This window comes from Streptopelia decaocto (genome assembly GCF_964273445.1).
Source record: "Streptopelia decaocto genome assembly, chromosome: 2".
NCBI classification, from domain to species: domain Eukaryota; kingdom Metazoa; phylum Chordata; class Aves; order Columbiformes; family Columbidae; genus Streptopelia; species Streptopelia decaocto.
The window spans coordinates 98,762,657-98,785,929 of NC_138655.1; the positions used below are offsets into that span (position 1 = coordinate 98,762,657).

At 36.1% G+C, this 23,273-nt stretch overlaps 2 protein-coding genes across 2 annotated transcripts in view; one reads left to right on the forward strand and one right to left on the reverse strand.

The window, feature by feature from the left end:
- Positions 1 to 23,273, forward strand: part of SLC66A2 (solute carrier family 66 member 2) — a 559,480-nt gene that overhangs the window by 247,483 nt on the left and 288,724 nt on the right. The gene's annotated exons all lie outside the window — the stretch shown is intronic.
- CTDP1 (CTD phosphatase subunit 1) overlaps positions 1 to 23,273 on the reverse strand; it is a 109,128-nt gene that overhangs the window by 78,549 nt on the left and 7,306 nt on the right. Inside the window, exons 2-8 of the mRNA XM_082044727.1 lie at positions 16,250 to 16,333; positions 13,350 to 13,443; positions 11,764 to 11,892; positions 10,285 to 10,435; positions 4,856 to 4,946; positions 3,520 to 3,686; positions 812 to 1,897 (exon numbers count right to left, since the gene is read on the reverse strand). Of these exons, the coding sequence (XP_081900853.1) occupies positions 812 to 1,897; positions 3,520 to 3,686; positions 4,856 to 4,946; positions 10,285 to 10,435; positions 11,764 to 11,892; positions 13,350 to 13,443; positions 16,250 to 16,333 (1,802 nt within the window). The remainder of the gene's footprint in view (positions 1 to 811; positions 1,898 to 3,519; positions 3,687 to 4,855; positions 4,947 to 10,284; positions 10,436 to 11,763; positions 11,893 to 13,349; positions 13,444 to 16,249; positions 16,334 to 23,273) is intronic.

Sequence of the window (23,273 nt, forward strand, 5' to 3'; positions counted from 1 at the left end):
AACAGTCAAGAAAAAAACAATTCAATAGGTGGGAGATGTGTATTTCTTTATGACATTTAAAGATGTCCTAACAATACCTTTAGATCATCTAAAAAGTAAAGTTTTCACTTTGGATCTCATGGTTTTGATTATCAGATATTTAGATTGCATGCAACGTCAAAGGCCAACAATGAGGGAACCAAGGGTCAAGATGCACACAAAAAATTTGTACTAGAAGCCAGTGGTGGCCTATTAGCTTCTGTGTGGCAGCTTTGTGAAATACATAAGAATAAAAATTTTGGCTTAAGCTCTCTTACATCACCTGTGACAAACATATACAGGCTATGCACAGAGCAGTGGTGAGGTGCCATGAGATTCCAGTCTCTTAAGATAATTCTTTTGAATTCCATACCAAGTGAAACTCAATCACAAGAGCTGGAATCTGAGAAACCAAGAAAGCAAGCTTTGCTATAGTTTTATAGTAAGAACACTATAAGCTTTTCTGACACAAATGTTAAAGTTTCTATTCAACATCTTTAATAGTCAAAGACTCAGTATCACCAAATCTTAACCAAGCAGTGAGACATGACACATTACAGAGGTTATTTAGTGGCTCCTCCCTTTAACAATTAAAGCCACAGTTGATCAAAAAGCAGCTAAAAAAGCCTTTAAAAAAAAGGCTTCTAATTAATTTTAGGAACAATCTTCCTTTTAATTTCAATTCTAATCTCAGTTACATTAAAGCCTGTGAGTTACAGAAAAAACAGCTCAAGGCATGAGTGTACTGTAACAGGAATGAGGCTGATGGAAAACTCAAGTCTCATTTACTTACCTGTTCTTGCTGCAATGAGATGTGTTGCCTTGTCAGGATCATCAGCACTCAGTACTAGATTCTTCACAATTTTAGCTCCAAGTGCTGTGGCATGATAGTGTTCCCGTGTTTTCTCAATGGGGAAGTTTGTTGGATAGAGTCCACTAAATATTATGGTTACGTCTGCCAACACTTTACTTTTCAGTTCTGGCACTATTTTTCTGATGTCTGGAATTTCCTCAATCTCTTTTTTCAGGTATTTATCATACTTCGTATAATAATCAGTGTGAACCCGCACAAGGATCTCTTCGAGGTATATTAAATGGTCGTCATCATCTGTATCATCTTCTTCCTCTTCTTCCTCCATACTCTGGTCTAAGGACTCACCCATTGTAATTCCAGACTGTTCACTAATCTGAGATTCTGTTTCAGCTTCCTTCTTATCTGCACATCCATTCCCTGAATCACAAAGGCTTTCCTGTTCACTTTCTTCTTGTGCTTCAAGATCAGTTTTCTCACCAATATTTTCAGTAGGTAGAGATTGTGTGTCTCCAGAATGGTTCACCAGACCATCTTTTTTCTCACTCTCATCAGTGCAACTCCCTTTATGCAAGCTTTCATCCTCCAGAGGTTGTTCGGATTTCTTCCAGCTTCTCTTTTCCTCATTCTCACTATCTGATACAGAAGGGGATGACTTTCTGGTATCCAATCCACCATCACTTTCACTGTCACTAGACAGCTCAAAGTCCAGGTCATTTGTTGTCTTGCCTTGGGTTTCCTGCTTCTCTATTACTGTTCTATCAACTTGTTCTGAAAAAATCTGAGATTCTTTTGTATTTGTCAAATCATTACTGATGTCACTGTCCATTTTCTGATCAGTGCTATCATTTAAGGAGTCCTGGGCATTAACTTTATCACGAGAGTTCATATCCCAGCCAGATGTTTCACTGCTTACAGAAGTACTTCCATTTGCAGTGCAAGTGTCCTTTTCAGCTTTCTTGAGACCATTGCTTTGTTCTTCTACACATGTAACATTCTTTATTTCTTCAGCATCTTTTGCTGATGTCACTGCTGAATCCAGTGCCTCTGGTTTTGTAGAGTGGTTTACTAAGACAGAGAAAAGAAATAAAACACACATTTTCTCAGTGTTCTTTTTTTAAAGCTTAACCAAAATTCAATTTTCTTTTTCCTTTAACATACAGTTTAAACATGCAGTTAGGATTCTCTATATTCAGAAGCGACAACTAGGCTTTTGAAAGCTCTTAAGACACATTAGGTGTCAACAATTACTAGAATGAACCGGCAAACCTAAGAAACCTAGCTCTCATAAAGAAGCTCTGTAAGCTTTTTTTTTCCTTCAAATCACATGGGTCTTAAGTAATTATTTGTTAACTATGCAAACATTAAGGGATTTATTTTGGAGCATGAGTTCTACAATTACATCTCACAGCAATGAAACTACTGCAGAGGAAAAGAAATTGGGAAGAATTAACTTCAGAAGGTCCCAATTCAGAACTTCAGTTACAAGAACCTCCTTTATAAACTTCCATGGCTTTAAAATATTTCGTGGTTTTAGTAACCAAAACATATTTTTATAGTTGAAAATATATACATGTTTTGGCAACACAAAGATGCTGTTTGAGGTTCATTTGAGACTCTGCTGGAATGCCAGAAAAGGGCAACAGACTGAAAGACAGAAAAACAGTTTTAAGATGTATCTTCAGAAGTCTGCAGAAGAGAGAGACAACTAAACTCTAGACTTCCAGACATGTGCACAGACATTCATCATGAACACTGGATGAAGTCACCATACTTTGTCTCTTTTGTGTGCATGTCCCTGCCCTGCAAGTACCGATACCAGTCAGTCATAGAGGTCCCACATCATAATGGCCTGATTCTGTTTGAATACATTATTGGTATATCCATATTAGACATCTCTAGTTCAACAAGGGAAAAAGAATGATGTCACATATATTAATTTTTTTAAAAAAACCCACCTTGGCTAAACTGGAAAAAAGCCCTGCAATTGTTTCTTAAACATTGTCTTTCAAATGCATTTTGCTCCCAAATTAACACTAACATAGTTATGTATACTTTATAAATCCATTATTTGTGTTACACTGCTCAGCCTACTGAACATAAGGTTCTCATGTCAAATGCCAGAACACCACATTCAGTAGATGCTAAAAATCTCACAGTAACTTAATTAGCATGATTGAGACAGGAAAGTAACCAGAGACCAAAACATTTATTTGCAGCTGTATGTTGAGACCAGAGTTTATTAACTATTGCTCCAAAGTGAGGCTGGGAAAGAGACTGAAAAAGAGAAAGAAGAGGAAGTTGGTTCCCTGACCACCTACAGAGAAGAACAAAGTGCCTTGTTTTACATGCAGGGGGAATAGATAAACTATCCTCTTCTCTACATGTTCTTGAACAATTTGGTGTATTGTCACATAAGCTCTTCAACCTGAACAGACAAAATGGTACTAACTAGTACTCCACTTTTGCTGTGGTCACCCACCAAAAAGAAAGCTATCAACAAGAACAGTCCAGTTTTATTAAGCTACTTGCATTTGTGCTGCAGGAGCACTCTCTGCCACCTACAACAGTCTAGGATAGCTCATGTGAGCACAACAGTGGTACTAGTAAGACCACCACAATGATTTACATCAATCACATTTGAAAAGTGTAAAAAGTTGTAAAAGCGGTTTCATAAACGATATAATTACCTTTCTTCTTCATTTGAATTTCTCTTGATCCAGGAGGTGCATTAATATCTCCTATGCCCTGAAAGTATACATATTTCTTCACAGTTATTAAATTGGGTGCAAACTTCCAAACATCCTCTCTGTCATCAATGATGCAAACCATGGAATCCCCACATGGGAAGAGATCTCTAAGAGACAAAACAGTTAAAATTAATTCAGTTTTCAAAATTAATACTATCAATTAAAGTAGTTTCTGTTTATTACAAGTGTATCTGCAGGAGATGCTTACGTATGATTATAAAAAAAATAAGCAGCAACATTAAAATTACAGATTCAAAATACAGCATTTGAACTAATTAAAGTTAGTGAAAAAATGAAACATACTTTTTCAATCTCTATCCCAAAGGCTAGAAGCAGCAACCAACAAGCCTTTGCAAGAACAAAACTTCATAACATTTCAGTGTAGTTTTCACAGTTTATATAGAATAACCCAAAGCCAACTATTACACGGACAATACACACTCTATATATAACTCGGAAAAATACACAAGAACAGTTTTTAAAGGATAGACTCATTCAATCCAAGACAAAGGAAGCAAAAAGTACTAATACTTATATCACCTAGGAGAAGGATGTAGAGTACTTAAAATACACACATGCATATGAAAACAGAGCAAGAAAAAAAAGCTTCTTGTTTGCTATGGTCAGCTGGGGAGGGGGCAATAATTTCTAATCTGGCTTTATGAAACACTCAAGATATCTGTCTTTCAGAAAAAAATCTTGGCTTTCTACTCTGAAAAAATATGAGTACCTGAATTTAGACCACAACATTAATTCAAGGCTACAGATGATTTAATTTCAAGAAACACTACAAAATGGAAGCTGCTAGATTTATAGTACATTTGAAAGCCAGAATACTAGATATTCGAATATGAATTAACCTCAAATGGAGAATATTGACTTAATAAAAAACCAAACCAAAACCCCCCCAGAAACCCCTAACAAACAAAAACAGCCCCTAAAATGAAAAGAAATAAAAAACCAACACAACACACAAGTCATTACACAATATCACAAACCATAAAGTGGAAATAAGGTTATTAGAAGAATAAAAAGTATAAGTGAAAGTATAATGCCATTACTTCATTCTTATTATTCTAGTGTCAGAGAACACAGTAAGTAGATGAAATACTGCAATGCCTAACATCACAGTTTCATAGAGACAGTGTTCATATTCAATAGGCAGATAAGGAAGGACATTAAACATTACAGTACAGAAGGAGCAATTTTTATTATATTTTGCATATTCTGTCTCTATCACCCTGTTTTGTTTAATGCATAAGACCCATATACATACCTAAGATTCCCAGTTTTAGAAAAAGGATCAATACATTCATCCCTTGACAATATCCGATGGGAAAAAAGTTTCTTTTCAGGGTCCAAAAATCCTTTTGAAAGAAGACATTAAAAAGTTAACGTTCAAGATGTTTGTTCTTTGTTTATGTTCTATATAATTCAGCTATTTTAATCTGTGCAACAGCAGTTTAACTAACAGACAATTTTAAGGTAAGAGATATTATGTGGGAGAAAGGGTAAGCAGAGTGGATCAAGTATTTGTAACTTGAGCGGGACTCATTTTTAAATCCCATCTCGTTATCTTTCAACATAGCAACAAAACTGAAATAACTAAATTTGTTACAGCCAAAGAAATTAGGCTGAAAGAGATACAGCAGGTTATAGATACACATGATTTTTGCAACTTACATTTATCTCTCTACAGGTGGTTCATTTAAAGCTAAATGCTCTCCTTAGCTCATTATGCCTAGGGACTGCAGAGAAGTCTCACAAGAGTCGGCAATGTGCTGCAATACTTAAGCACAATGGGCAAGTTAAGGGACAGTTTCAGCCAGAGCTCTTGCATTTGTAGGTTTTAAGTTGTACCTCTAACAAATACTTTAATACATTTACATATAGTGAATGTGTCCTGGGATTCCTAGAAATATTTAGGCCCAGACACAGAACTTTTCTGACTGCACTCTTTAAAAACAAAAAAAAATGCAAACCAAAACAGAAGAAGCTGTGCTATCTGATCTTAAAGCAAGACAAAGTGCTATTATTTAGGAAAATGGTGACTTGGGTGTACGAACACACATGCACATGCTTCTGAACCTAGCCTCCAATAATGAAGTTCAACTTCTTGAGCAGATCAAAGCCACATAATCGCTTCAAAAGAAACTGGCATTTTACACGCTAATCTGAACTTTTTGTTTTACTGAATTTGTGTTCAAGCATCAACTTCTCATTATTCTTATGAATAATATAAGGCAGTCAATACTTTTATCTGGGAACAATTTTTTAAAGTTTTACTTTATTTTAAATGGTGGCCATCTTATAGCCAGAACCAGAGTTCAGAATGACTACAGAATCTAAGGATCAATTTAATTTTCTTTCAAGGAGCTTTGAGATTTGCACAGAAGACACATTCAACTCCTTTTAGAAGTTCAGCTTCCAAGAATATGTTCAGTTTGGTCTTCAAAGACAGAGGGTATAAATTAAAAACAAAAAAAACAGTCATCACTTCTGAAAAGTTGATCCTGTATATATTTAATATTAATGTGTAATTGGAATAACTTAAAACCCATAAAAGCAAGAAAATTCCGAGTTAAGGACAGAGGTTCAACCTTAACTCACCCGACTATGCTTAAGAATTGCTGCAAACTCGTAGAATCATCCCCTGTAGTGAGACCCTTGCAGTACCTAGGCATAATGAATTGAGAGAATTAGCTACAAAGATTTATTGCCGTACACACAGAAATTTTGACAGACTACATAGGCTGCCATACAAGTTGCTGTTCTCCCCAACCAAATTCTCATCAACTAATTATGTACACAAGGACTGTCTACACTACACTGGATAGGAGTGCACTGATTAAACAGCAAAACCACAATGAGGCATTCAGTTGTAGTGGTGTCTAGCTAAAACTGTAAGAAAAGGGAAGCTGAACTAAGAAAGCTGAAAACCAGAAACCCTGGCTGCCAGGGATTAGAGATGACGTAGCATTCTGGAGCTTTTCAATAATGCTTTGGTAAAGACTTATTAATTTTAATACTTTTTTTCCCCCACTGATAACTTACTAAAAATACGCTAAGATACAGGTCACCAAAGATGCACTCACAAAGATAAATGTCCATCTTGTCAGGTCTTTCAAAGCTAAGCTACTTGAACAGCAATACAGAAAACAGCACTGGTCTTTTAAATAAGTTACTTACATGTCTTAAACTGTTTGCTGCCTTAGTGCTGATAACGATTTTTTTCTGAACTGAATTTTTTTTTTATTGCAGAAGTGTCAGTTTGAACAAATCATTCCAGCAGAAGGAGAAATGTTGATGAATTTCTCATTTTGTAAGCGTGTTTTTTATAAAAAAATTAAAGCCTTTTGTAGAAGTCAAAATGATTGAAGACAAAGACTTGCTGTTTCAAATCAAAACTGAGCTTCTATTTATTCTCATAAGTTAAACAATGTGCTAAGTATGCCTCTAAGTAGTTTCTTAAACAAAGTGAAGACACTATCATCTTTTGGCTGCTATATTATGAGGGACTATTCAGTAGACTCACCTAGCAGAGACTATTCCCCCCTAGTTCTTTGTTTTCCAGTATCTTAGACTGGGTCTTTGCACATACAGTCTTATCAAGCTGTGTTACCTGATTTTATACAGCATCTCTTAGAAAAGCAAATTGTAAATCAGACTTGTAAAGGTAAAAAACAAACAAACAAAAAAACCACAACCAAAACACACATCACAAGTAACTTGTTCAAAAATAACTTATATTGGGGAAGTCTCAAATCTTAGAGACAGACTGAATTTAATAGCAATTCCTATTAGAAATCATATAACAGTAGCATCAAACATGAATTTGAAGAAGTGCTTTTAAAAATAAAACTTAAATTGAATTTTTGAAGAATCATGTCACCTCTAGTTCTACCTCCGAAGCTGGAAAGAACTACTGACCCAATCTTTCAATAGCACTGGAGACCATCAGACAATGGTGATTACATATACACATATATTCTGTCAATTATTTATTGAAATGCACATTGTAATATACTTGCTATAATAAACCATACATATGAATGCCCTCAACTTCATCTTACTTTCTAAATTACACTATAAATCTTAAGAGCAATTTCATATTGCATTATTGTTGTTTAGTGGCCTTTGAACTCAAAATTCACAGTAGCACTGACTTTTACAACCTGCATTTAAGATGTCTTCAGTAATAAATATATCAAATATCTCTTATGCAGAGTAGGAGAAAAAAAACAATTGGTCAAAATAATTATGTAGAAGAGAAATACTATAGGAAGCCCTAGATTATAAAATCCCAAACTCATCTTCATAAACATATTACAAGCTACCACTCTGTAAATGTGTCAAACTAAGGATATAAATAGTGTTTACAAATTTCAGCTAATCCCACTTAACATCTGATAGGAGTCAGCTGGGATGACAGAAAAGGACTGACAAGATATCATCTGTTTGCAAAATAAGAAAAAATCTTCCAGGATATGGAAGGAGCAGCTCAGAGTTCAGACTTCGGCAAGAAATATAGGATGTATATGGAGGACCTAAGAAAACAACCTTTTTCTTATTAAAAAGATACCTGCCATTTTATTACAAGTTTTTCCTTTATGTAATATAGGGATAACAGCAAAATATCAAAGTGACAGCTCTTTGTGAGAATGATTTAACCAATACTGCCATCAAGTGTTCTCCATATGTATTAAGTTTATATTTCTCTGTTGCTATATCTTGGATACGCAGGTGAGTACATGGACCAAAGCCTCTATGAACTGTTTCTCCATATCCACATATTTCAGCGCAAACTATCATTATAACTGTGTGAGTAACCCACTTGTAGTTTGAATATTTTTGATGAAGTTAGACAGCTTGAGGCAAAAATCAGAAGTCTCTGGATGTCAGGAAGTAGCAATACCCTACGTTGCTCATTTGGTGGCTATTTCCTCTATGGAACAGACTAAACAGCTCAAGTATGATGCCCACAGAGAGGCATGTCACATCACAGGCATCAGTCTGTGTCAGCATAGGGACTCCAAGGTAATCTAAACATTCACTCAGATCAAAAAGAGCAAACACAGGACCAAATCACACACTGAGAGAAGATCAATCATTGGAAAAGCACTTACACATCATGAGTTAATTGCCTCTGCAACTCATTTTTCTCCCTAGCTCTGAAGCATATTTGCTATACGTCTTCTGACCTTAGGCCACATGCAGATTATGGCACATAGATCCAAGTGACGAAGACTGACCACTCACTTCCTTACTATCGGGTATTTAGATCAAGCGTATAAGAAAACCATTCTCCTTTTGCTACACAAGAAATAACCACATTCTAAGGACAGCAGGCTGCGAAAGTGTTAATGCATTAGCAACACACAATGTATAATCCAAGAGCAAGAGTGACAAAGCTTTAGGAAGATTCTTCAAACAACTCAGACAACAAATATCAACTAATGTAGAAACATACACGTGGTTGGGCAGGACAAGGCATGCTTCTCCTGAACTTTCTTTGAAGAAGAATTAGTTGGAGATCACAAATAGGTATCACTTTCTGATTACAGAAGTCTCTTACATTTGTCATTACAAGCACCTGTGGCTTATTCAACACGCATAAAGAATCCTCTCTTTACACAATTCTTTTCTAAACTGTTCTAGAGCTAACTAGGATAGTCAGCTCTTTAACTATTTTGGCATCTTCCTTTCTCGTCAAGAAGTGGGATAATTGGAATAGCGTTGCTCAAGGCAGTGGTGGCAACATGACACAAAAAAGCATATGTAAAAAGACAACTTACAAAAAAAGCTAGGAGACATGGAGCAGCAGCAAGGACAGTTTGACATGCAGAGTCATAACCTAAAACATTGTTAATTATATTGTCTTAGTCTGACAGGCTTAAAGGAAAGACTGAGGTGAAAATGCTGTTCTGTCAAGGCAGACTCAAGATGGAGTGAAAGCCAACATTACAGTTTAAACACATGGTCATACTCTTAACACAAATTTGACCCATATGCTTGTAGGTTTCTTTTATGCTTGTTGGAAAAAAACCCAAAACATTCCAGTCAGCAACCCACACTATAGACTACTACTGCTATTATTTTAAATGCAAGTTTTCAGTTACTAGGAGAAAGTATTTCTAAGTTCTTGACAAGAATATATGAAAATATTGCTAGATCTGTGCTTTTCCTTAAACAAGCACATCTCAGCTCCAGGACACAAACAGAACTGCCGTAAATTGATTTATAGCAGCCAAATTACCTTTTGTGAAAGGACACAGCAGAGGGAGGTTACCTCCTCCACAAGAGGAGATAGTTTCACATTGTTGATTTTTACGGAACTGTTGTTTTAGACTTCTAAAAAAAGTGATGTTGCAGACCATTTTAGAGCCCATCAGCATAATTTCTTACTTAATTCAATAGGAAGGCACTAATTGTCATGAAGGCACTAATTGTCATGCCACAATCTGATTCTCTAACCATCAGGGAAGCAAAAAAAGGCACACATCTGATGGTAAAACAAAATGATTATTTTCAAAATTACAGGCCATACGGTTACTGCCTTGTAAACAAGCCAAGAATTCTGCTTACAGGCAGTGTTATTGCACAATTCAAAGAACAAATACTTGAAATGAACCACAGAAAGAAAACTAGTTATATGAGTATGAAGGCTGAGAATATAAATATTGTTAAATGTAATGTACTACTCACCTGCAATTGTATGTGCATACAGCCTGCTGCCAAAAGTAAAAACGTGTAATTCGTACAGCTTGGCAATTTTTTCCAGGAATTCCTTACAATGAGGACGCAAACGAGTATGCAACATAGGCTCACCTCGACCTAACTGGAAATGAAATATTCCCTAGAAGAAAAAAAGAGTATGTTTCATATTATCAAAATACCAAAAAAAAAAAAAAAAGTATCAGTATTCTTAAAGTGAGTTTCAGACATAAAAATTATGTGGATGAGTAAAATCCAAAGCACATTTTTGCTCTGTGCCAGGCAGTCAAACACTAAGTTTTTCAAATGCAGGAAACTGCACTGTTGAAAAGTTTATGATCAAGGTAATTTTCACTCAAATCTTTACTTATGGTACAGCAATATGGAAAAGCAACTTGAAAAATTTCTCAGGAAGTTCAGGATCTCACCCTAATCAGTACTACTCAGTGGACTTCGCTCAAATTAGTTTCATTACATATTGAGCTCAGAGAAAGACCTTGTTGCATGAAAATATATTATGTCTATGGAAACATACCTTCAGATAGCAAACCAGGAAATAACTTTGCAGATAAAGATCTCAGTTAAAAATCTAAAAATCTTCTAAAAAATAGTTTTTCTTCAAAACATGCATTTATACAGATGAAGATATAGCTTTTCAAATACACAAACTTTTTTCAACATTTAAGCTGAATATTCACTGTTCCCTTTCCTCTCAACTGCAAAGTACATTTACAGGTTTGTTTTTTTTCTGCTAGCAGGTGTGAACACATACTGAACCTATTGGGCATGAGAGAATGGCAAGAGGAAAGAGAGAGGAACTAAGCAACCACAGTTTGCGTCACATTGGAGTTTGAATCTGCATCCTCCTGTTAAAGACACTGTAGACACATTCCAATGTGCCTCTACTCAAAGTTTCCAAATTAGAAATATTACAAGCCAGTAGCCCCTATCAGTTCAATGACAAGTATTTCACAAAGAAGTTAAACAGCACCACCCAAACTCACCTCCAAAAAAAAGACAACTGAAGGAAAAAAAAAAAAACATAAAATAAAAAAATCGGTAGATATATTCATGGAATGACAGACACAATAACACAAAGCATTACTTTAAAAGGGACTTCAAACAGTAATTCACTGTATCTGCCTCAGACTTAGGAAGGAAAAAAGTCTCATTACTGAGTGTTCCAAGTGTGAATTGTAGAAGGAAAGCAGAGATTAAAAATAGCTACCTGAAACTTCTCACTTAAAGTGACTTTGAAAAGTGCAGGAAAGCATAAGTGGAAGAAAGAAAACAGTCAATTTAAATGTAAAGGAAAAAAAGAACATTTCAGAAAACTTGTTTCTCATTTTCTTTTATTCTTCAACTACAATTTCAGCTAACCACAGAATTTTTTTAAAGCAGCATTCTTTAAATATGGTTAGAAGTACTCCTGTTTTTACTTTGGCTTGAAAGTCAAGACCAAATACTTGCCTTATTGGACATTTGTTGGCAGTGCTGTTCTGTAGTGTGGATCAACGTCTGGTCCAAATCTACCATGAGCACCAGTTTTCGATTTCGATGTAGTCGCTGTTGATCTTCTCTTCCTAACTGCTCAGCTTGCTGTAACAAAATATTCATAACTAAGCTTAGTTTAGAAGAAATAAATTAGGTTTGTTGCCTTCTGTGTATTGTAAACTTGAGTTTTTCCACTACAAACTAACTGCATAAAAAATGATACTTCAACATAACTGTAGCGATGGCAGCTTTGTCCACAATTTTTCTACAGGAAAAAAAATTCCCAAAGTCTGCTCTCAGATCTTTGTAACTAGTAGCTGTTAAAATTTATAAAGTCGACACAACAACTTCCAAATTTAACAGACAAGTAACCACCAAATTAAAGGCCAAGAGTTTTGAGAGGAAATAGCAGTAGCTTTGGGGAACACAAAGGACAAGTTCATCAGTAGGCCTGAAAACTTTGGCTGCTACATTCAGTAATTTTGTATCAATTAGGTACAATAAGTCTGACCACACTAGGCTGGGTATTAAACTGAAGCTGCTAATGACAAATTATTATAACTGTTAACTTGATCTTGAAGAACATATACCCTCAGATATAGTTAGATTATGTAGCTCTGTGTGGGCACTGATACCAAGACTTCAGTGAATCTGAGTTGAAGTTTACAACTCTTGTGCATATTTACAAACTTTCAAGTACCACATTAAGCTCTGTGTTCACATTAACCACTTCTGATAGCAAGCTGCAGAGTTGCTGACAAGACAGCTAAACTAAAAAGTAAAGCGGAGCATTATGAAGAAGCAGGAGTCAAGTGCAAATTGCCCTTTGTAACACTCCTCTATGACAAATACACTTTTAGCTGCTTACATCTTCTCATTGGTGTTCCTTGAGGAGTTATCAAAAAAAAAAAAGGGGGGGGCAAGCAGCGGCATAAAAGGGCAAAGAAAGATCAACTTGGTAAGGAAGATAAATAGAATGCTTATCTTCAAAATAAACATGTTTTTTCCTCTAACTAAACTGAAAAATGAACAAGCTTTTTTTATTTCTATTTATTTATTTTATTTTTTATTTTATTAACTTATCTGAATGGAATATTTGAAAAATAGTGAAATCAATTTAACACACAGGTAAGTTGCAAACAAACTAGCTTTACTGTATCTAGTAGGACCAATTTCAAGGTGAAGGTGAAGGTTTCAAAGACACAGTAAGCTTGGAACACATTTCAGCTTGTGGAAACTGAACTTCCCACAAGCTGCTCATTCTTAGATCCAAAACATTACAGTAGTAAATTTTCAGGCTGCTGTCACAGAAGTGACATCTATTCAGTGCACAGCTCTAAAAAAAACACTATAAACCCTGATAATAAGCAATCTGCAGTAGTGTAAACTCAAAAAAAAACCAAAAAACAAAACAAACAGGCTACTGATGTTCAACACCAAATTCCTCTTCAAAGGGAAGCGAAACTTACTGTATGAAGTATACACAACATAGAAGTAACTTCTATAATTAAGCTTCTCAACTGTGGAGCTACAGTGACTAAAGAAAGCATGATGGTACTTACCTCAGAGCTAACTTTAAGTTCTGGGACACTGTGAACCATAGACACAGTTGCTGTGGATAATGGCACATTCTGCTTTCCATTCTTGCTTTGTATCCTAATCACGCAGGTAAGATACATCAAAAGAGAGAGTAATAGTTCAGTGAAAAGTTGAACACACTAAAATCTATAGTATCAAATTAGTCACCACCATAAAACTATGATTAAAGGGAGCTATTTTGACTAACACTTTCAAATTCTTGTTAATGCAAGTTACTGAACAAAGTGGATATAGAGATCAAAGCAGCTCACCACAGAAACCTTGCAAAGAGTCACTGTAATTAGTTATGCTTCCATATAATTATTTCATGGAAATAATTTTCACTAAGATGAAACAGACATCTATATATTGATTGGCATCAGTTATAAGCCAAGTATAACTACCAAAACATTCAAATTTGAATTTTTTTTTCTCAGTCACTCAGGATGGCATTATCTACTTTTCTCCAAGCCAGACTTTTAAATAAATTTATGCAAAGGATAGACAGAATTACTCTTTATGCATAGCAGAGTGACTTATATGTGACTGCTGCTTCAAGAAAAGCATCCACAAAAATCCCCATACATGCTTTTCCCTTTGGCAAACAGAACAAGGTACTACATGGGGGTGCCTGTATTTATTTTACTTTATGTGTCTATTATACACACATATAGTCTCACTAGTATAAAAAAATATGATATATAAATGTATTGTACATAGAGATAAGTATCAATACATACAGAATACATATAATCCTCATATATATGTATGAGTGTGTGTCTACACACGTGTCTGAAATTCCTTGAAAACTGACCAAGTAACTGCACATAGTGTCAGTATCCCTAGCTTCCAGCTTAGGCAGATTAACTTGTGGGGAACTACCATTATATTTCATTTGGTCCAAAGTTTACACGTACATTTTAGAATCTTACATCCTTTGCTTCAGGGTTCAGAACACCTCATATATAACACTGAACAGTATTTTAAATGAGCCTTTAGAAATTATTAACTGTTTTCAGACCATTTGTTGAATAAACATGAGAACTATTTAACAGAAAGTATGCACCACTAACACCCAACAAGCTGACAGTGAACAGGCTGCACTCACTTTTCTTCGAGCAAGAAAAGCATTGATGCTTTTGTATTGCCTGCTAACATAGGCTCAGCAGACATAACACATTTTTCCAGATGTATAAGTCACTTTGTAAAAAATGAAGACATTATCTGAATTAGGAGTATTAATTGAAAAAACTAAATTCACTGCATACCCTAAATTGATCTATTTTTTTAATGACATAATAACAGTGCAGCCACATTTAGATGTGACTGTATTTAAACCTTGAATCAAGTGCTCATTCAGGGCAGGAAAAGCTGCCATCTGCTATTATCCTAACTTTTTGTTAGGTTTGTTGTTTTACAAATAATACTTGTTTAAAAAATATTAACAGTCAACCTTTCATTAAAAGTTATATCCAACCATTAACTGGGCTACATGTAAGATTTTCAATCTTCAGTCCACTCGCGCTGGTTTACCAGATAATGGTCTCAAAATTATTCTTAATAATGAACACGAATTAAAATGAAACCAAGGTATTTCCTTCCAAATGAAATGAGCATGCAACATTCATTTCTAAAATCCAGGCTACTGTACAATCCATTTTTGAAAAACAGCTGTTGAATTAGTAATTTGCTATGCATAAGAAACATTCTCTTCACCAACCGCATTAGCAATGAGACAAGGCAAAAGAAAAATACAATCATATTTTGAATTTGCTTTCTTTTTGGCCTAAGGCTTAAATTCCTTTAGTTCCATGGCAGAACATTTCACAAACAAAAACCCAAACCAAACAAGTTCTGAAGCCTTAAATTGAAAGCACTGGAAACCAGCTAGCTCCCATTCAGACACAGTATCAATGAAGCAAGGTCACACGAATGAGACTGATATTACCTCACAGGTATTTATACCTGCACAGATAAAACTCTCCAGTTTATTAAGGCACCGCTGACACACCTTAAAACTCTCAGTTGCAAGTACATAAAAAGCACAGTAGGATACACTGTGATGAGAATTTATGTCTGGATGCATGCTCCTTACATTTTCTACCTACGGTAGTAAGTTACCCTACATTTATCTCCACAAAACCAGAGTGTGCAGAGTTATTAAGTCATAAACTTGTAACATGAACTGTAAGTATCCACATGTCATCTTATTCACCCATATTCCTAGTTATGAATCCTTGTAATGGCTGAAAGGAAATACAGTTCTAAACAAAGTATCTGTGACTACAGTGACATATAAGGAGAAAGAGGGCACATATTTGAAAATCTCAGGGTGACAGAACAAGTGCCTTGTGCAAAAGGTGCAAAATTAAGACACTTTGCAACAGCAGCACAGATCTTGCCTATTTACTCTTCATGTGTTGGTTTTCTCCACAAGGAACACCAATTACTGCCTACAAGCAGCAATTTTTCAGTAAAGAAAAATACTTTATTAGATGATTACACTATGAATAATGTGATCAAGAATTAGCATATTCAGACCACTCGACTTTAAACAACAATTTCATGAGCGAATCTCAATAGATACATATATTTATTTTTCTTAAAAGCAAATGTGAAAAGTGCTTTATGCTGAAATTTAACTTCAGGAAGAAATTCCCTCTCAACTTACCTTAGAGGAGCAGTCTCAATAGACACACTTATCTTAGGCAGTATGAATTCTGTTCTCCCTCCCTACTAGTATCTACAACTTCACAGTATAGATATGATTCACAACAATCAAGACCCAGAACAGAGAAGCAACTAAGTAAACGAGAGAAGGAAGAGCTTGGATCCCTAATCACAAGTAAGGAGAAGGAGGAAAAAAAGAGCTGAGAATACTTACTGAGTTAAGTCCTGGCCACATTCTGCACATAAGCCTTTCATAACAACAGGATGGCTGCATCCCTCCAGTCTCACCAAGACACCCCTGAAAAAGATGTAGTCATTCCACTTATTGCAGGTTGATTTCAGACACTTAATGACTGTAGAATGAAAGAGTTCACAGAATAATTTCTGGTTATGATTTGACAGGGCCCTAAAAAATATGCTTTTGCACCAACATGGAGAAAAAGACACCAACTAAGTATTCAAAATATTCAATTCCACATATTTAAAAGTCACAGTAACATACATGTCAGTTTCTAACCTTAGCTTAGCAAATAATTTCAGTGTATTAACAAAACAAGCATTGTCTGTCTAGAAACAGTTTTACTCGATTACTTACAACTCCCCATTAATAAGCTACTGAGCTACAAAGTAATGAAAATTGAATATGGAAACTTGAGAATCACAGAATCATTTAGGTTGGAAAAGACCTTTAAGATCATTGAGCCCAAACACAAACCTAGCACTGTCAAGTCCACCACTAAGCCATGTCCCTAAGCACCACTTCTCCTATCTTTTAAACACAATCACTTCCCTGGGCAGCCTCTTCCAGTGCTTGACAACCCACTGATGCACACACTGAGGATTTTTTTTCCTCTGAGAGTAAAAACTACATTCAGGTTAGGTTTATTTAAAGACGAGTCTTCACAAGCCTTCATACTAACAATATTCCCTTTTATAAAAGGGCAGATCTATTCTGTTCTCACTGTCAGTCATCATCTGCTTGAAAATTACACCTACTCTTTCTTTTGTAAGCATTTAAGATCTCCTTTCTTAAACATGGTATTTCACAGAAAACAAATAATAAATAGTAGGTCTTGGTTTTGTACAAGAACTGCAGAAGAGACAAGCTATTTTTGTGGCCCTTCACTACTAGCAATTCATTGTTTGATTATTTAGTTCTCCTCTCATTCCCCTATGTTCCCATTACTTCACTTGACTCTTTTCATCCCTCCCTTTAATGATATGTCCATCTTGCTGTTTTTTTACCTTGATTCATCAACAAATTGCTTCATTTTAGGCTTCCAACTCACACTAAGGATTGTGTCAGAATTTCCCATCTTCAACCTGTTGTCAGTGTAACAACCTGAAAATACAGACACCTAAAAGGCCAAAAAAACCCATGACACCAGCTACAGAAATTTGCATAAGAGTTTACAATGACTGAGTTTTTACTCCACTTTAATTGGTTTTCAATGGTTCAGAAAAAAAAGTCTTTTGATGCCAGCATAGAAGCCAAAATTTCTTCATGCATTCTCTACTTTGTACCAAAGGTAACATCACACTCCGGGAATGTGAAAGGAGGAGCTGACATACTCCTGGGCTGAGGTATGATTCAAATTAGGACATAAGTGTTTCTGTTCATGTATAAGAAACACTTAATCCCATCCTTTTGATTTTAACAGAGCAGAGATTCTTACAAGTAAATTACAGTTCTAAACTGTTCACCAATAATGTTCCTAAACACCACTTTGATTCCTTATCACATACCAAATAGCACAGCTAAATATCAGTTCTCCCTCTGCACATCGAAATACAGCCAAAACACCTAATTTAATGATGATGCTTGCTGGAGGTAAAAAGTACATGATATCAAGCCCTTTGACATGGCACTCAAACAACTCATTCAACCCAAACAACAAAGGAAGAACTCAAGAGCACCAGCAAACTTCTGAGCACTGTACAACACAGCTGCCTGAGGTTCAAGTACAGCTGTCAGGACCCTAAGCAGACTTCTCCCAGGGGAAAAACACAAACAACCCACATACTACTTCATGCTGCAAAAAGAAGGCCTGAACTCCACTAAGGCTTAAGCATACTTAAATATTTTACTCCCTTAAATTTCAGCACATATGCTTTAGTTATAAAAAAGAATATACTGTGGAAGAACAAGCATGGAACTCAAGTAAAATGATTTTTGTGAATTTCAGAACTGGAAACACCACTTTTACTGTTGAAGTGAGGGGTTTTCAAACATAATAGCTAAGATCCAAGACAATTATCAGACAAGAGTGAGCTGAATCCAAGTGTGCAGGTCTATTTTTAAATGGCTGCATATACCAAATAGGGGTTCAGGTTTCTGCTTGTTCTCGTCTCTGGGTCATGAATGAAACCCACTTGAATACGGTCACTCCTTGCTCCATTTCCAGAGAGAAGAAACAGATCTCACCCCAAATCTGAAAAATTCCAATACATTCTACTGCTGGCAGCATTAATAGCATCTTATTTCTCCTGAAACTTCTCCAGGACTCACTTGGCAAAAAGCAGAGCTACTTCAATAATAACATTCCTAGGAAAACTGTCGCAAAAGATGAAAAATCTTTTTCCAGTTTTTACAAACTGTCACAACTGTGTGAATGAGCCAGGCACTAGGGAACAGCCAGTAGGCTGTGAAAGGCACACATTTTTTAGGCAGTGGCTGTGGAGGGGGTAGATCATTCCAATACCCACTCTGATAGCCAAAGGACTGCAACAGGACCACAAACTGCCCACAGGGCTCCTTTTAAGTAACAAAACTCAACAGGATTTAAGTGAAACTTGAACAAGTAAATAAAGAAACCCACTCTAGGATCTTATTTACATTCTTTCCAGATGTGCTTGTAAATAAGAAACAGATACACTAGGTGTGCCATTACAGCAGAATTTTATTTTTGTTGCAACAATCAAGGATGGGGACAGACATTCACCAATGGCCTCCGGATGCAGATGACGATAAGCCCATGACTGTTCTCCCAAAAATTACAGACTTAACACATTTTGACTGTTTCTAAAACAAGTCTTTTAACCATATCTGCTTTCACAGGAAAGGAAAAAAGAAAAAAAAAATTAAAACTTTCATGAAATCCAGTATGAGCATTTTGCTTTTATTCCAGAGGCAGTCAGTGCCTTTTTTTTGGCCTGTTCACTACTGCTGACTCCACATCTAAGAACTTTGTATCAAGCACAATCTAGCTGTGGTCTCCAGCAGGTTAATTGCAATGGGAAAGCCACCACAAAGTTCTCACAGCTACACTACAATTTGCTACTCCTCAGTTGTAACAGCCAGTTGACTGGATCACTTAAGTGAACCCACTACAAAAACCACCAAGCAATTCCATAAAAGTTTGGGTTTCCTTTGCTACTGGGTTTAGAAAGTCAAGGCAGCTGACAGAGAAGGTCAGCAAGGGTGACTGATGGGAAAAGATCAATGATGCAAATCTTTGTTTAAAGAGGGCTAAAACGGGGGCGAGGACAGAACCAGTTTCAACAACTCACCTTTGCTTCCCACAGTAACCAGGATACTTCATTAGCATTTATCTTAACTATCTTAATCAAAACTAGCTTGAACATATCCATGCCATGGAGATATAAGTTTTAATTTTTACCTGAACAAAGTCTGTTGCAAAGAACCATGCCCTGGCATAGAAAATACAGTGCAATTTTCAAATTTGTGAATGAAAAAAATAGATAAAAGTTACAAGATAAAGCTACTGCCTTGCATAGACTTGTACCTCACAGTGACCTGTCAAAAGCCAAGAGGTTTCTGGGTTTCCTCAGATCAGTTTGGGATAAAGAAAGATATCAAATACCACGAGACTCATACACCCCAAGTTGTCACTCGGATCACTTAAATCCCCTGTCCTCAATCTGATGACATATGCTCTTGCAATTAGCATTAAAAGATGTAAAACCATTCTAATGTAGCAAAATGAGATCCTGGTGTGCAGGTGAACATAAGTGCCTCTGCAGGTTCCACAGCATGCTTACTGGGGTGTTATAGGCAAATTATCAAGGAGTAAAAATACCAAATGAACACAACCCAGATCAGTGATTGTTAATGCCAATTATTATTGAACCAACCGACTATACTAGAACAAATACAACTACACAATCTTTTAGCTGTCGTAAGATCAGAATGGCAGACAGATGAAGTCTGATTCAACTTAAAGCCTGCTTCTACAGTTTATTTTACTCAAATTTGTGAAACACTGTATTTTTGTTAGCTTACATCAGAACAAGACCTTGTGGTACATGGCTGCAGTATTTAGAACAACTACAAAAAGATCTCAAACCAAATTTACATCAAACCACAGCCTCTGTTACACAGGATTCCAGTTTCATAGCAAAGATTTTTCAAAGCCTTAATCACCTTGAAATTACCAAATAACCACACACTATCCTAGTGTGATACAGACATCAGGGCAACTACACATCTGCAATTAAAACAACTATATAGTAACAACTGCTGTGAGCAGTAGCTCATAGAAAGCATAGTTCACACTTCAAGGCATCATCTCAACTCTCCAAAGCTAATGGGGAAATCATGGGCCTTGAGATCATGTGTGTTTTTTTTTCCTTCCTGTTAAGCACAAACTATTCATAATTTTGCGCTAAACTGTGTGTGAACTTCAAAACATTTTAGAACAGAAAAGCTGAAGAGTCATTTTTCTTCTACTTTTCAGGCAAGATATCTATTTTGGATTAGACATAGGTCATGAACGCCAAGAGAAACTTCGGCCCAGAGTTTCTGGATTTTATTTCTAATCCAAAAGACATCTTAAGCACGAAGTAAGTCTATTTCCAGGATTTGCAAGCCCTTAAGAAGCATATCCATTTACTCCTGGAGAAGAGTTTAGCATTATAAAGGAGGAGCTAATCCTCTCCCACCTCCCATGCACATATCTATGGGCAGGTTCTTACATTTTTCAAAAAGGCACTTTAACAATGTACAATAAAAAGGTATAAAACCAGCAAGACAGTTGACAGTGCACTTTAGTAAATCTAGTAAATCTTTCAAGGATGATTTAGAATAATCTTTTATTTTATTTAGAACATTTTAAACTAAAATCTTATTAGTTGGGAGAATTCAAAACTACCTTTTTTGAAAAGAAAAAAAAAAGGTAAGAATATAGTTCTCCATACTTGTACATAAAACTCCTTCAAAACAATTAAGTCGATAGAGAAAGAATTCAAAAGTAAAGAGTTGAGAGCTCCCATCTTTCTGTCTTCCGTCTTTAGAATTAAGTGCTACTTTTCACAGTAACAAGAAAATAGGCTGTCACATCTCAGTAATTCAGTGAAGCGGCAAATAGTTCTGCAGTTCATTCCCCTCACCAGTACTGTTAACTAATGACATTACTGTTTTATGCATTTGTGTTTCTATTGCCACGCTCTGACTGTAGTGTTAGCGGTCACGCAGCGCTTCCCCAGAGTTGCAGCACAACTCTGGTTGAGAGTTAAGGAACTGCATCTAACAGCACTGGGCCAGAAAAATTGGAAAATTACTTTTGTGTTCACACACAGGTTACATTTTCTTCACTGAAGAGATGACTATCACTTTGAGCAGTAACACTAAAATCAAAGCAAACATGTGTCCTTTGACTCCTCGAGTACACTTAACATCAGAACTTTACACCAACTATAGAAATATTATTGGAAAAGGCCCATGCAGCTTCAAAACGCTGACAGCATCTCTAAGAGGTATTTGCAAATTCTACATGCAAACATCATTGCAATAGTCTAATTAATGCCAGTTACAGCTGGAAACATAATGCATACCATAGCCAGCTTCCTTCTACCACATAACACATCTTCGAAAAGTAAGAATTATGCATGGTATAAACGATGTTCTGAAATAGTTAAAACATAGTAGCTTTAAGAACATGTCCAAATTTAAAAACAGTGAAACAAACCTCTGGTTTTAATATGAATATCCAGGAGTTTCACTGCTACATTAAAGAAGGTGTTTCACTTTTTATCATTTCCCCTCTCTCAGCATGTCAGGAATCCACTGCTGTCAGCACCTGCTTGTATAAAAGTCACAGGCCAAAGCAAAATGTGATATGGGTTTAAAAAATAGGAAACTACTACATTCACAAAAAAAGCTGGAAAGGGAAGAAAGAGGTATGGTAGAGTTCCCAAGAAAATCTACTCACAGCTTTCAAATAAAACATTTTTACAAAGCTTACGTTATCCCAGGATCCATTTTCTAAACCACTAAGTGTAGCTTTTTAACACACAGACATCAAGACAAGTTCATTGTTTCAGGAACATCCATCTGACAGCAGGCTCAGAAAATCTAAGTCATCCAAATCTATACATGGCATATACATATATATAATGAACACTACCAACATAAATGGCATTTATCCAAAAAGTTGAAGTGGCAGAGTGATGCCTGTATATCCTAACTGAAAGAACAATAATTAACCTAAACCTGCAGCTTTCTCAAATCACACTTCAACTTTCACATCAGTTACCAAAGAATGATAGTCACAGTTGAACTGCTGCAAAGCCAGGTGCCAACAGCCTTGGATTAATCCCATCTTCAATTCCTTTTTATTTTCAGGTGTATACCTTCTCAAATCCCCACCTCTCCTTCAGGTAAAGGCACATAATTTCCCCTTATCTCAGACCAATTTACCACTGCATTCCTCCTTCCCCAGCCAAGATCACATGTGATTACGTGGACAGATTTGGTTTGCCTTCTGCACCTACAAGCCCACATCTAATGAAACAACTACAGATGAACACCAAAACAGCCTGGACATCAAAGCAGAGAAAGATGACTGAGAAAGAAACAGTCTGATACACACACAGCTGACAGCAAAGCTATATACATGCTTTTTGTTTCTTTCTGTGCATAAGAAATCTGGGAGGATCCTGTGATGTCTCACCTGCTGCCTTAGAAAGCTGCATCTATTAACAGAGAACATTACACCTTCTCTGAACATTTCATGACCTCCTCCATTAGAACAAAACACTTAAGCAATCATGGTCATTTTTCTGTTACTTTCAAACAATGAATAAAATGGGAAGAGGCTTACTGCAGGATGCAGAATCCTCTAGCCTAACAGCTTCCTCTCCTCCTTTCCCTTTTTGGATACTGTGGCAAACTTATCTTGACACTACCTTCTGCATGTTTCCCCCGGGACCTGCTGTTAAGTCAAATGAACACACTTCTATAGGAAAATTTAATAACTCTTAACACCCTTAAAAGCAAT